The following is a 13,677-nucleotide window of genomic DNA, read 5'->3' as shown; positions in this document are numbered from 1 at the left end:
TCCATAGATTGAGAAGGATGACTTTGAAGATTTCAAGGAGACAAATAGAGATGAAGTTGCTAAATGCACACCCCATGTGCAGAATTTTCTTACATTCTGAATGGAGAATGTGGCAAGCATGAAGCATATTTCTATTTTGAACAGTTCATAAGCTTAAACATGGTAGCAGTGGATTCACAGCAAAATCAATACCATGCCTATAGCCGGATACACAGTACAATAACAGAAAGATCTAAACTGATCTAACCTTCAGTTTTCCAGTTTGGCAATAAACTCTCTAGGTAACATAGAAGTTGCTAATGCCACTAACAATTCTCGGTCGCTGGGAAAAAGCCATAACATAAGCTACATCACACAACTCCAAAAAATACACCAGGGCTGCTCAGCCACAGCAGCCACCCTTCCTCACCGCCGAAACATCATCCTTTATATTGATCTTCTCACCCTTGCCAGGGCCAGAGGCTGCGTCTTCACCCGCTTCGACTGCTCTCTTGCTCACGATGCGGTAGATCTGGGTTAACACCTCTGCGAATGCATTCTCGACATTGGTGGACTCGAGCGCAGAGGTCTCCATGAAGTAGAGTGATTCTCTCTCTGCGAATGCCTTGCCTTCATCTGTTTGAACGGCTACGAGATGGCGCAGATCAGATTTGTTGCCAACCAGCATAACAACTATGTTGGGATCTGTATGGTCCCTCAATTCCTTCAGCCAGCGCTCAACGTTCTCAAAGGTTGAGTGACGAGTGACATCATAAACAAGCAATGCTCCAACAGCACCTCGGTAATATGCACTAGTGATAGCTCGATATCTGCAGTAAGATCCAGATCCAAAATGCAGTGAGATAAGTAAACCAAAATGACAGCACTCTGCTGACTTGCAACAAAATTCAGTACCATGAAACATCAAATGAAGAACCCTAATAAAATTTACACAATAAAGTCAAAACTACTCTCTCCATTCCAAATTGTAGGCCGTTTTAGGATTTCTAAATACATTGCTTTTGCTATGCACCTAGATATACACTGTCTAGATACATAGCAAACAGTGTGTATCTAGATTTGCCAAAATGACCTACAATTAGGGACGGAGGGAGTACTAAATAAAGTCTGAAACAAATGTCCACAATCTTCCGTTTTATTCGATATACTGGTCATCTTCAAGTTTTTTCTGTATCCCACATTGATTATTCAACAAAATTAATTAGGGTTTGGTCTGTTCAGAATTGATTGTCTACAAGTTTGGCAATCCTGATTCCCTTTATTTTGACCGGATGGTGGACAAGGAATCCAAGCCCTGTGTCAGTCAAATGCTGATTAAAATCATCAGAGGAAATTCAGAGTAAATCACTAAATCATATTTAAACATCATCACGTGTCAATGAGAAGAAGACAATGATTCAAACTGAGATGGTTAGCACAAAGAACCCGATTACAACAACATCAATGAGACAATGGCAATGGTGCTACTTGAGGCAAGAGCATTTCCTAGGATCCATATCAAATTTCATACAGAATTCTATGACTAAACAAATAAGACAACTCGATGGCTAGCAGATGTAACACTACAAAGAAATCCGTAATAAGTTTATCCACCCATCTAAAGGGAGTTCATCGCCTTAAAATTGTTCATTAATTGATATGGTAGAGTATACTACATACATGCTATTTCAGATTCTGGGAAACTGTTATCACAAATAAACTCAGTTATTAGGGACAACTTGAAAAGATAAAACAAGATAATATTAATATATTAACATTTTTTATTGGACACTGTTCATTCAATGGACCCTTCACTTTTTCCTCTTGCTGCATGCGAAACCGCAAATATATTTATGTGTGCACCTTTCGGGACCTGGCACTCTGCACCATTTCATTCAGGTCCCAGTCCTCCAACTTTGGAAAATAAATCACATTCTGATTTGGTGAATTCATCCCCAAGAAAAACTAAGACAACCCAATGGGATCGTAGCTGATTTTGCATTCTGATCATAGCTAGCTCATCACGGCCCAGGTAAAGGGAATTCTTTGCCTCAAAGTTCCTCATCAAGTGGTACATCTGACTATATCACATGCATGCCATTTCAAGTTATTAAAAGTTCTTATCTAGGATAAACTCACTGATTAAGGAATACTCAAAAAGATAAAACACGACAATGTTATTAATTTTGGTTGAATACAATTGATTCGATGGACCCTACATTTTTCCTTTCTCTTGCTGCATGCAAAATGCAAACATATTTCTGTGTGCACCTGTCACTCTGTCAGATCCTGGCATCCTGCATTCATTCAGGTTCCAGTTCTCCAATTTCAAAATGTTGAATGCAGCTACCAACTTAAACCATCTCATAGACCCCTTCAACTGTTCCCAATCTAACACGAACTCATGTTATTATTTCTATTCTAATAAAAAAACAATACACTCCTGAGTCATCATGGCTACATCTGGTGCTTAGCTGCAATGGCAGAAGCTGGTACTTTGAAGCGCATGCTCCATAGTCCCGGAACACAAACCTAGGGCTTCCTCAAACAGGGACAACGGACACTGTATACCCCGTTTATCCATTTTGTTAAATTAACGTTTCTTATAAGTCATCAATATGGAATCACTTCAAAATGCACTTTGCATGTATTCCTAGCTTAATATTTGTGTGAAAGTTGCAACTCATTTTGAATTTTAACTTTTAATTGCTGAAAGCCTGGAACACATATGAACTAAGACTGCCATATGCAGTGATCTTGATTGGTTATCAGCATTTCAAGTTCTCAACACATTATTACATTTCCTAGGGTGCACAAGTAGTAAAACCTACAAAGACAACGCTTACATATGGGATGTGAAGATAATGGAATGAGACTTTAGGCTATGTTCTTAGAAAACGCAAGCATCACTCCTAATTTTCGATGAGCATGTTCTGCAAATCTGTTTGTAACATAGAATTTACTAGTACCAAAGGTGCTGAAACTGTAGAAAGTGACTGAACCGTAGAAAGGGCGTGAAGCCTGGAAAAATGGTATGCAGGAGCCATCTATTTTTGAAATTGTGTGCGTTTTACTGTTTTAACCCATTGAACAGAAGCAGCCGCATGCATAGAAAGGAAAATTGACTGATCTCCGTCTCGCGCAGCAAGTGACCATCCTTAGCCACGCGTACAAGGAACGACATAATCTTCAAACAGTCCTCTCAAGTCCACGCCACGCTCACGATGCTACCCTACGAGGGAACCAGGCTCCAAACAGCATCATAAATCCGTTTTGGGAGTAGAGGAACATCCTAGCATCCTAAACCTTCAGTATAGAACAGGATCCCGACTTGCTGATCCGCGCGTAACTTACCGGTCCCATTTCAGGATCGGATCCAGCAACACGGAAGCACCGAACCCTACGAATGGCTATCGACACCAGCACGCGACGCAATTCGGCAAGCGAGATCCAAATCGCGGCAGCACCCGTGCATCGGAAACGCGACCAGCAACCGAGCCGCGGCGCAGATCAGATCTGCCAGCACCGGCTACCGCGGCCGCGGGGAGAGGAGAAGATACGAGGGCGAGCTGCGCAGAGCAGACCCGAGGCGAGACGGAGCGTACCTTTCCTGGCCGGCGGTGTCCCAAATCTGGGCCTTGACGACCTTGCCGTCGACCTGGAGGGAGCGGGTAGCGAACTCGACGCCGATGGTGGACTTGGACTCGAGGCTGAACTCGTTGCGCGTAAAGCGGGAGAGCAGGTTGGACTTGCCGACGCCGGAGTCGCCGATCAGGACCACCTTGAAGAGGTAGTCGTAGTCATCCTCCGCCCGGTACCCCGCCGCCATTGCTCCGGCCCGCTACGCCGCCGGCACCCCTCTGCCCTCCGCGCCGATCTGGTTTCGGGGGGCGAGCGAGCGGGAGAGGGGGAGAGAGAGAGTGGTGGGGGGGCGTGGGGAAAGAAAGAGGAGAGGAGCCGGGGGGGGGGGGGGGGTGGAGGAAAGGAAGGGGGCACGGGCACGGCAGCAGGCGCGGCGGGCGGTGGGGGGGCGCGTGGAGTGCGGCGGTGGGGGATTTTGGTCGGGTGGAGCTACATTTCTGACCGTGTGGGGTTTCCGCTTCCTCACGCTACGGCAGTGGTAACCGAGCCGAGAGCTGATTTTTTTTCTCTGCGCGACAGCAAGGCGGAAAACGCGTTTAGTTTTGAAGCTTTGGTTTGAACTCTCGCACCATTTTGTTCCAGAGGGCAAAATTTGGATCCCATAATCAGGATCTGTTTTGCACGTATGGTGCTAATTTATGAGATAAATTTAATAAATCTAATTAATTCATAATTTTGCAACAGTAATGTTACAAAAACCCTTCGTTAATCATGGATTCGTCTTGCAAATTAGTCTAGAGGTTCAGCAATTAGTTTTGTAGTTAGACTTTATTTAATATTTCTAAATTATAAGATTCTCTTTGATATGATAGGGCTAAAGTTTAGTCATCCGGAACCAAACATCCCTTCTATGAATTCAAAATTTCATGATGAATGTAGAATTCTATTTATTTTGATTTTCACATGAAACTGTTGAGAAAAAAGTTATGTTGAAGTATCCCTCTTAGGAGCTTTCTTAACGGCCAAGAGACTTGAAAGAGTCAAGCATATAGTACACCAAGCAAGTTTTAGAATTAATAAGAAAAGTCATAGATATGTTTTAAACAAGTTGCAAGCAAGTTCTCGGGTTATACATTGAAGAATATTAACAAGTAACTTTTTTGAGTAATTCCATTATACAACATCTAATATAGCCGTTGAACTACAAATCAGACATAACTTGACATGAATCAATCTCAAATCCAACTTGAGGTAATTTTGTCTAGTTGTGCTTTTTCCAAAAAAAAAAAAGGCAGCCTAGAGGGGGCATAGTTGGGAAAAAGTGCCGTTTAACACATAGTAGCATGTCAAGGTAACTCCACAACCCTAAGTATTTCTGAATTTTTGTTTCAGCTATTTTTCAAAAAAAATATATAACAACATCTATACCTAATTTAATAATTTTTAGAATTTATCCATGACTTCTCAAACACAGCAACAATGTCTATACCTAGTTTAATTTTTAGAATTTATCTACAACTATTCAAACATAGCAATAATATTTTAATGAGTTTTAGGTAACCCATAAAAGAAATGAATATTCATTAGGAAAGGATCAAGTAAATATTCACTACTTTTTTATGGATAAAATTTTTCACTACTTAACAATCTTTGTACGTTGTTTATTAAGGAGAAATCTCCTATCTCATACTAAGGATAGATACTGTGACACCCTAGGTGTCAAAATTGTAAAATATTAGGAAGAATATGAAATGTAAATACATTGAATTAAATGAAATTGGATGAATGTGTGAAATTTGGGTGCATATGTGAAAATAAGGACTTGTGTGTAATTAGTTCAAACATATGAGTTCTTTTGTGTAAAATGTTTAAATTATAAGGGTAACTCTTAATTTACACTAGGGGTCAAAGTGTAAAATATTAGTCATCATTACCTTACCTGAACTTGCACTTAAGTCCAAAGTTATATGAAATTTATCTAACTAAGGACAAATACTTTGGAAAGTTTGATTCGAGTCCAAATTTTTTAAATAAAGCCCTATTCTTTGAGTTTTGAAATGTGAACCCTAAATAAAAGAGGTAGGATTTGAAAAGTTCTACAATTTTTATGTTGACCATCTCTTTATTTGAGCTTTAGAGCAGTGGGGAATTTTGAGTTATAGAGAAGTCCCTGGAGCTTTTGAAGTTCACAAATCAGTCCCTGGCACCCCCTCCCCTTCTTCTTCTTCCTCTGCCTCCTCTGCCGCGCGACAGCGCCGCCGCCCGCTGCCGTTGCCACGCCACCCGAGGCCAGCTACTGCCCCAGCGCCGCCCCACTCGTCGCCCCCGAGCTCGCCCGTCGCCCTAGCTCCTCTCTGTTGGCCCTCCTAGAGCACGCCACGATGCCCTACCGTCCGCCCGAACTGCCTTCTCTCTGCCGCCACAGGCCGCCGCTGCTCACTGCCGCTGCTGCTCTGCTGGCGCCATTATCTACTCCAGTAGCTCCCCTACGTCGCCTCTAGGCCGGCCACCGCTCTAGCTCCTCCCCTCTGGTTCTCTTCCGAACGCGCCACGCTGCCCCGCCTCTGCCCGAGCGCCGCCAGGCCGCCACGATGCGCCGCCGACCGCCAGCAGCAGCTAGTGCTCGCCGTGCCTCTTCCTAGTTTCACAGCATGACCAAGAGCCCGCTTCGACTACTTATACCCACTCTTGCGAACGTATTTCACTTCTTCGTCTTCTTCTCCGCTCAACACTCCACCGGACCACTCCGCCGCAGTCCTGCTCGCCATCATCAGCTCACCCCACCCCTTCCCAAGCCACGCTGTCCCCTCCAGCCGCCCTTAAGCACCGCATGTACCTTGCCGACAAGCTCCTCCTCTCGCCGTCGTCTCGGGTCGCCGTGGGAACCCACCTCTCCGGCTATCCTAGCCCTCACCAAGGTGATCATTTGAACCGCCTCACTTCCGTGGAGCTATTCCCCTACCTCCGATCCACCGCCGGTGAGCTGCCACACCGGAACATCATCACCGTGGTTAAGCTCTTCCGCTGCCGCCTCGGTTCACCACCGTTCTACCTCCTACGGTCAACCCCGACCTGCACATCACCCCTAGCTAGGACCGCCTTAGTTCCCTGAATCTTCCTGGCCTTAGTTCCCTGAATCTTCCTGGCCTATTTCCCCTCGCCGTCGGCGACCGCTGTCGCCGGAATTTGGCCGGCGAACTGCAACATCTCTGCCCTGATGAGCAAGGACCCAATTGCGTTGATTTGAATCTTCCCGAGGGCCTGGCTACAAGATTCCAGTCCCTCCCCTCAATTCAAAATCAGTGATCTTTAGAAATTTATATAAATTTGTAGAAAATTCAGAAAAATGTCAAACTAGTTTTTCTAAAATCCTTGAACACAATTCTACAACTTTTGTTACTAGAGTTTGGTTTGAAACCGAATACTTTTTGGTTATTCTAATGATTAGCAAAAGGGGTATCTTGTGTATAACTTGTGCATTTTAGCCTACTTTTATGTGATTTTTGGTGTGAAGCATGTTTAAGTTATATATAAGATTGTGTAAAAATTTCACCTTAATTTATGCACTCTAGCTTGAACTAAATTGAATTTATACAAATCAAGCTTGAATTGGTTAAAGTTCATTTAAACATGATATTAAGGTTTTTCATGCCTAGATTTTTTTATCATGTAGTGTTCTGTATTTAAGTAGTTCATAATAAATATTTCAAGAATTTATGGCACTGTTTACCTAAGGTTTGAATTTAAACTTAATATTTGAACTAAATTCAAATGCTTTAGTGTTTGTTTTTACAAAATCATGAAAAATTCATAGTAAACACCTCTGCTAGAAACAAGTTTACCCATAAGAATTCAAGACCAAACTTTTATAGATTTTAGAATAAAAATCCATCTTATTAATTTCATTCAATTAATCACATTGATTAGGATAATTGAGTTGAGATACAAATAATAGGTTTGAATACAAATTTCTTGTTTTGTGACATTGTGTTCATAGAATAGATTGCAACTTTATCGTGAAGTAAGACTCTTAACTCAAAAATCATCTAAATTAAATTATTGCATATCATGTAGATTCGACTACGCTTGCTGACGGAACCTACGAGTTAATTCCGGAAATCAAGTGAACGTCACCGAGGAATTAACTGAAGCCCCGAACCAAAGTTCGGGAGATATTGACATCTCTGACCCCAGCTCCACCAACGAAGGCAAGCCCCGGACATAAACCCGCTACTTTATTTACACTGCAATCTATATTTATATATATATATATACTTGTGCATTAAGTTCTTAGGAATTGTCTGGAAACCCTAGTTGCATATTCCCAGGAACCGATGCACTGAACACTAGAACTTGAGTCCGAATAGCTGCTATGCTAATAGGACCGGTAGAAGTCGAGCGATTGCCTGTCACTTGCGAGCTTTATAAGAGTTGCAATATTTACATTTCTGCAACCACTATAAGGATGACGGACGGGGTTGTGATTATGATTCATGATCTTGGTTAAAACCCCGTCTGTGTTGATGAAAATTTGATAAGGTCGTAGTGTGTGGTAGCGGTGGTTAAGCGTTTGAAAGTAATAGCCACATGCCGCGAAATATGGCAAGCGGTAAGCCCAGTAACCAATCGGCCCGGCAAGTGGACATACTTCCCACCACTCGTATTTATTTTTTTCCGGTTACTCGCTTCGACATGTGGGAATACGTATTGCAAGGCAACCAGGAGTACGATCATGTGGTCGCGCTACAGACGTATGTCCTGCACATTGGATGTGCGTATGGTTCTGCAGTCACTTGTGGTGGATCTGATCCACGACCCGGAATGAAAGGCAAACGGTTGCTTCGGAACGATCATTGGATGTTCCAAGCGTGTGAGTTAGGTTTACCCTTGCAAGGTTGTGAAATTCGATTCAGAATCGTCCGTTTCTCGCGGAGATTGAGACTGCTTGATCCCTTTGCCACATAGAGTAACAAAAGCAACCTTATGATTGTCAAAGATGATGTTTATTTAAAAGATTCTACCATACTTGAATAGTTATAGTTGCTTACCTAGAATGGATAATCAATTAGAATCTGAAAGCTAAAATTTAAAATTAAGGACCTACTCTTTGTTGCTTTTCAGCTGAAACTCTACCCAGAACCATTAAAGCCTTCATAAGTCTAGCTATATGGCTAAGTATACCATGAAACGGGTATGCCTTGCTAAGTATTAGCATACTCAGCCTTGCTTTGTGGCTTGTTTTCAGGTAATCCCTCTGAGGACTCTACTTTGCCTGTGCCATGGCCCTATACTCTTCCCGATGGTTGGTCCGTGGAGTGGGATCCGCCCCCGGCCAACACAGGTCCTTCCGAGTGATGTTGAGCTTGGGCTTAACTCAATATTCATGGTGCGACGTCCAGTAGTGTCGCGTTTTGTTCTTCCGCTGCAGATACTTTGACCGAACAGTCTTGTATAAATTCTAACTAGCTAGGTCTTGCTACGATGTTTGAATACTAATGTAATATGATACCTGTGATGTAAAAATGGTTGACATTTATATCTCTGGACTCGCCTTCGTGCGAGGTACCTTGTTTTAATCCTGTGTTAGGTTGTTTTATCGAGACTTTACCCGACAGACCATGGAATTATACCGTTTGAAGTGCAGTTGAGCCTTTATTGACTTCCGAGAAAAGATCAGTGCACTTGAGCCGGTGTAATTCAGGATGGTTTTGCCACAGATACCCTCTTAACATTTCTCACCATTTTGCTTCTTAAAAAGTTGCAAGTTAAACTCCGATGCCCTCAATAGCTGAACAGTTTTTTTGGCTTCGCACTCTTTGGTTATACTCTTAAATTCAAAGTGCTGGAAAATTGTGTTGACACATACAATTTGGTTGCTTCCCGAAAGTTTTGATAGCCCTGATATGTGAAAATGGGGTGTACCAGGTAGTATATCATGGTCAATAAATTGAACCAATCTTCAGTTCCTTTAACCAAAGAGAATTAGTTTTTGATTAATGTTCATTCACGGATCAAATAATTTCTACAGTAAATTAGACAATTAGCTAAGTTTAGGCTACATCTGGTTCCTCTAGGGACTAAACTTAAGTCCCACCCTGTTTAATTATAAGGACTAAAGTCATTTAATGTGGTTGTGCAAAGACCCTTGTACCTCTGATCATCTAACGTGGGTGCGGGAGAGAGGAGGGTTGGGACAACAATAAATAAAGGATACCTTATCAAGCATCTTTTAGCTCTCATAAATTACAACTTTGGAACTTATGAACTTACGCACCTTTAGTTCCAATAAATCATCATGTTTGGCACTTTAAGGATTTATTGGAACTAAACTTAAGTCCCTGAAAATAAGCAAGTGCAAACCAAACAGACCCTTAATCTAGTTCCCTACTGTTGTCATTCTACTACCGGAGTGATAAATGCCTTGAGCTGGTAGAAATATTTTTTTGGCTAAAATAGAAAATGGCCTTCTTTGTAAAGGAAGAAATGTGCTCAATGGTGCAAGTTCATGTGAATATGACATAAAATCCTTCAAAGCATAAGAAAGTTTGCATAGCTCTAAGTGTTGTCATGTTCTACATGCATGATAAATTCGAAGTTTCAAATTTTTTGAGAGCTTCTCAGCCCGCTATTTCGAACATATTTGCACTTCTGTCACCGCAGTGGCACAAACTACTTTAGCTCCACATCTCGACAGCTTCTGGTGTATCCAGAGGATGAAAAGTCTTGACCTAGAGGACTGAGAGGTAATAAGGCAGCAATTAACCAACTAGATTTGGATGCATCACGTTGAGGTCATACTACTTACGACAGAGCTTTTGTTGGTATGATCCGGCTGTCTCACATGATAATATAACGTTGCCTACCTGCTAGAACTAACTCGTAGAAGCACATCATGAAGATTAATTGAGATCACGCTGGCCTCCATACGCTTTTGAGATCACAGTCGACTGAATCTCACGAACAGTTTGCGATATGGTTATCTTGCACCGACGACTTTCGGACTACACAAGCCCGGCTACTTGGGATCGCAAAGATCGGGCCATCTTCACTCCACTGCTGACAGCGACGCAAACATGGCTATCTGTGTGGCTTTCCATCTTCACTTTACTAACAGTTTGCGTTCTTAATTCACCCTGTTCATCCTCCAATTGGATCTCGGATATAACGAGTCCCATCAGCTAGCCCATATTCTCCCCTGTCCAGAGCAGAGAGAGAGGCTCGGAAAAGGATGTGAGATCATCTTCGATTAGCCTGTCCGCCCCAAATGGTAGGTTGCTCACGACCCACGTCCCTACCGCTAGGCTTGTCGTTCAGGTTGGCAACAGGGCCAGGCAGGGCCGGGGAAGCGATCCCCATCCCTGAGCGATCCCGATTCACCATCCCTGCTCTGATCCTGAAATCACTAATGGGGTAAAATTTCCCCTTGATCCCGTTCCCCACGGATCCCCGATACCTGATGGGGCCCGCATGGAGGAGGCACAGTTGGAGGCGGCGCGCAGGCATCAGTGTCGGGTGATGAGCGGCCCACGGTCAAGGCGGCGAGGCCAGTGCCCGAGTGGGAAGATGAGACGGCGGCAGCGGATGGGGAGTTCGGGGAGGAGTATGAGGAGTTGAGGACAAGGGACGGCGCCGGGCATATGGGATTCGCACGGGGAGAAGGCATGGCTGAACGGTGGGGGCGGCGCACCGGCGCCGGTGTCAGGCGCTCAAGCAGATGCGGAGCGTCCGAGCGGGCAGATATGGCGGCGGCGGCGGATAGGGAGGTCAGGAGGAGAGGCCGAGAGGGAGAGGCTGAGGCTGAGGTCGAGAGAGAAGTGATTGTTGGGTCATATATGGGTTTTCTTTCAATATTTTTAATTTTTAGGTCCCCACGGAATCCACGGGGCAAACTGCCGCCCCGACCCCGCCCCAGCTCCATTTCAGGGCCCGCCCCAATTCCCCGTCCCCGCTCGTAACGGGGCGGGTACACGCAAGGATCCACCCCTGTGGAGATTTTTGCCACCATGACTTGTCGTCCTCGCACTCCGATCCTCAGGGCCACACCCACAGGCCACAGCTGATCGAGGATACAGAAAGTCTCAGCTCGACTGCTGCTATCCTGGTTGAGGTGGACCCTCCCGCTAGCTACCCCGGCCGGATCGAGATCCGTTCTGAAAGGAAAGGATGCCCATAATTGCCAAGGAAGCTAGTTTATTCAGTGCAAGAACATGGCAGCGACGCACTACTGATTCCTATTCGCGTTGTCATTAACGTGGCTGGCATTCAGTGAGTGTAGTGCCCACGCTATCTCCATCCATCGGAGCATCATCATCATCACGGCTATCCTTGATTCCTTGTCCCGAGTTAATGCCCTTTCCTGGCTCACTGGCTGGCTGGGCTGGGCTAGGAGTGAGCTGAGGCCTGAGGCTGCTTCGTCGTCATCTCCTACCAGCGGCGGCCGTGTTTAGAGGCGTCACATGCCGGGGAGGCGCCTGCTGGTTGGTCGCTGGACGGAGAGAAAGGGATCGGCCGCCGCATGAGTATCACTGTCACCTCACCTGTTGCGAGAGAGGTGAGCGGCGAGATCGGAGACGACACTGGAACGTGAGACAGCAATAAAGAAAGCAGCAAGAGGTGGCCTCGGAGTGGCCCCCCACGACCATGGCTCCATGAGCGAGCGACACCGATCAAGCAATCATGCACGGATTCAGCAGGGAGGCAGCAGGCTCCACGGCTGCCGCTTCCTTCCTCCCGGCCCGGACGGATCGAATGGAAGGAGGCGTCCGGACGGGTGGTCGGAGCAGCCTCCAGGGCACGAGCAGGTCCGTCCGTCCTTTTCCCTTCAACCACCGCACGGTCTGCCGCGAATCCCCCCTGCTTTCTTCCTCCTGCAGACAAGGAGAGGCGGATATATTATATCATCCTTCGATACTACTACTACTGCTACCGCAACAGCTCACCGGGCGGCGGTGCAGGATAATTATTCTTTGCTGAGCCGTGCAATGCCGCCGCCGTCGCCGGATATCGCGAGCTGCGGCTCGTCCTCGGAGGATGACCCGCCGTCTCCGGCGGTCGCCCGCGGCGAGCAGCGGCTCCTGGTGGTGCAGCTGGTCCCGAGGGGCGTCTCGGACGGGCTCCTCGGCAAGTTCGCGGACACCAGCGCGTTCGACTTCGACTACGACCGCAGCGGGCTCTGGTCGCCGCTGGTGCTGCGCCACGAGGTCCTGCTCCTCGCCGCGCAGTCTTCCTCGTCCCCGGGCCACGGCCGGCGCCGCGGCGGCGGCCGGCCGCGGCACCGGTGGCGCCGGAAGCGGAGGAAGGTGCGTGCACCTTCCGGCCGCTCTACCGAATTTTCTTCTTGCGGGTACGGTGAAGCATGCGGGGGGCTTTGTTCGTGGTGCTCACTTCGGGTCTTCTCGTGCAGGCGCTCTGCTGCTGCTGGAGATGGTGGTGAGTGATGTGCAGTGTCGGTGTGGCCTACGGATGATTCGTCTGGATGCTGCCGAATCTCTCTCCATTTGTTCCGCAATCTACAAGAGCAAATACTTGTGAACTGTGGCTTGTACCTATGCGTGTGGTGTTGCAGAGTCCAAACGCAAGACGACGACATGTGTCGTGTAATTCAGTAGCAGCGCAGCACGTACACTGCCTTTTCATGATTCTTGGAGGCATGTGCATCTGGCATTCGGATGCACCCTGTAAATCTGTAATGTAACCACACCCTTTGTTGTTGTTGTTGAGTCTTCTTGCTGCACGTTGTTTTTTGGTCCATTTGGTTTTTGGTACAGACAAAACCAGCATGCAGATTCATTGTGATGTTCCTCTACTTCACTCTGCGACGGTTGACAGATCCTGCCCTGTACTGTATAGCTGGAGGGGAATATAGCTGGAGGGGAAAAGGAGCCTACACGGTTTCCCGTGAAAAATGGTACGAAGTCACAAGGTCAAAAATATGTGCACTACAAAAAGTTCCTTAGTAATCGAAGGATTAGGGGAACTCCAGGACACAACTACTTGCAGGCTGAAAGGGGAAAAAAAAAGTAGAAAAATGAAAAGGTAAAAACAAGGTCCCACCGAGATTTGAACTCGGGTTACTGGATTCAGAGTCCAATGTCCTAACCGCTAGACCATGGGACC

At 45.8% G+C, this 13,677-nt stretch overlaps 2 protein-coding genes and 1 non-coding gene across 5 annotated transcripts; 1 reads left to right on the top strand and 2 right to left on the bottom strand.

Annotated features, from left to right (window-relative positions):
- Positions 1-101: 101 nt before the first annotated feature.
- LOC112889368 (ras-related protein RIC2) lies at positions 102-3,944 on the bottom strand. The gene is made up of 2 exons (XM_025955952.1): positions 3,585-3,944; positions 102-809 (listed from the first exon to the last, which is right to left on the bottom strand). The coding sequence occupies exons 1-2, from the start codon at positions 3,806-3,808 to the stop codon at positions 383-385; spliced, it is 651 nt and encodes a 216-aa protein (XP_025811737.1). The 5' UTR covers positions 3,809-3,944; the 3' UTR covers positions 102-382.
- A 7,682-nt stretch (positions 3,945-11,626) lies between these two features.
- On the top strand, positions 11,627-13,562 carry LOC112889962. Of its 3 annotated transcripts, none has more exons than XM_025956771.1 (2): positions 11,627-12,362; positions 12,516-13,562. In XM_025956771.1, exons 1-2 carry the CDS (start codon positions 12,210-12,212, stop codon positions 12,996-12,998), a joined length of 636 nt encoding a protein of 211 aa, XP_025812556.1. In that variant the 5' UTR covers positions 11,627-12,209; the 3' UTR covers positions 12,999-13,562. The 3 variants fall into 3 exon arrangements, with proteins under 3 accessions (XP_025812556.1, XP_025812557.1, XP_025812555.1); XM_025956772.1 differs by having other exon boundaries at positions 11,627-12,761; positions 12,965-13,562; XM_025956770.1 differs by having other exon boundaries at positions 11,627-12,860; positions 12,965-13,562.
- A 43-nt stretch (positions 13,563-13,605) lies between these two features.
- On the bottom strand, positions 13,606-13,677 carry TRNAQ-CUG. The gene has a single exon. It is a non-coding gene; the product is annotated as a tRNA-Gln (tRNA).

The sequence above is a fragment of the Panicum hallii genome, chromosome 4 (assembly GCF_002211085.1).
Source record: "Panicum hallii strain FIL2 chromosome 4, PHallii_v3.1, whole genome shotgun sequence".
In the NCBI taxonomy this organism is placed as follows: Eukaryota; Viridiplantae; Streptophyta; class Magnoliopsida; order Poales; family Poaceae; genus Panicum; species Panicum hallii.
This window is presented reverse-complemented; position numbering and strand designations above follow the sequence as displayed.

Bases quoted from the DNA above. Each gene is read 5' to 3' on its own strand.
- LOC112889368 (XM_025955952.1), bottom strand. From the start codon at position 3,808: ATGGCGGCGGGGTACCGGGCGGAGGATGACTACGACTACCTCTTCAAG. The intron at 810-3,584 runs GTACGCTCCGTC...ATCTTACTGCAG, and splicing joins GACACCGCCGGCCAGGAAAG to ATATCGAGCTATCACTAGTG.
- LOC112889962 (XM_025956770.1), top strand. From the start codon at position 12,210: ATGAGCGAGCGACACCGATCAAGCAATCATGCACGGATTCAGCAGGGA. The intron at 12,861-12,964 runs GTGCGTGCACCT...CTTCTCGTGCAG, and splicing joins GGCGCCGGAAGCGGAGGAAG to GCGCTCTGCTGCTGCTGGAG.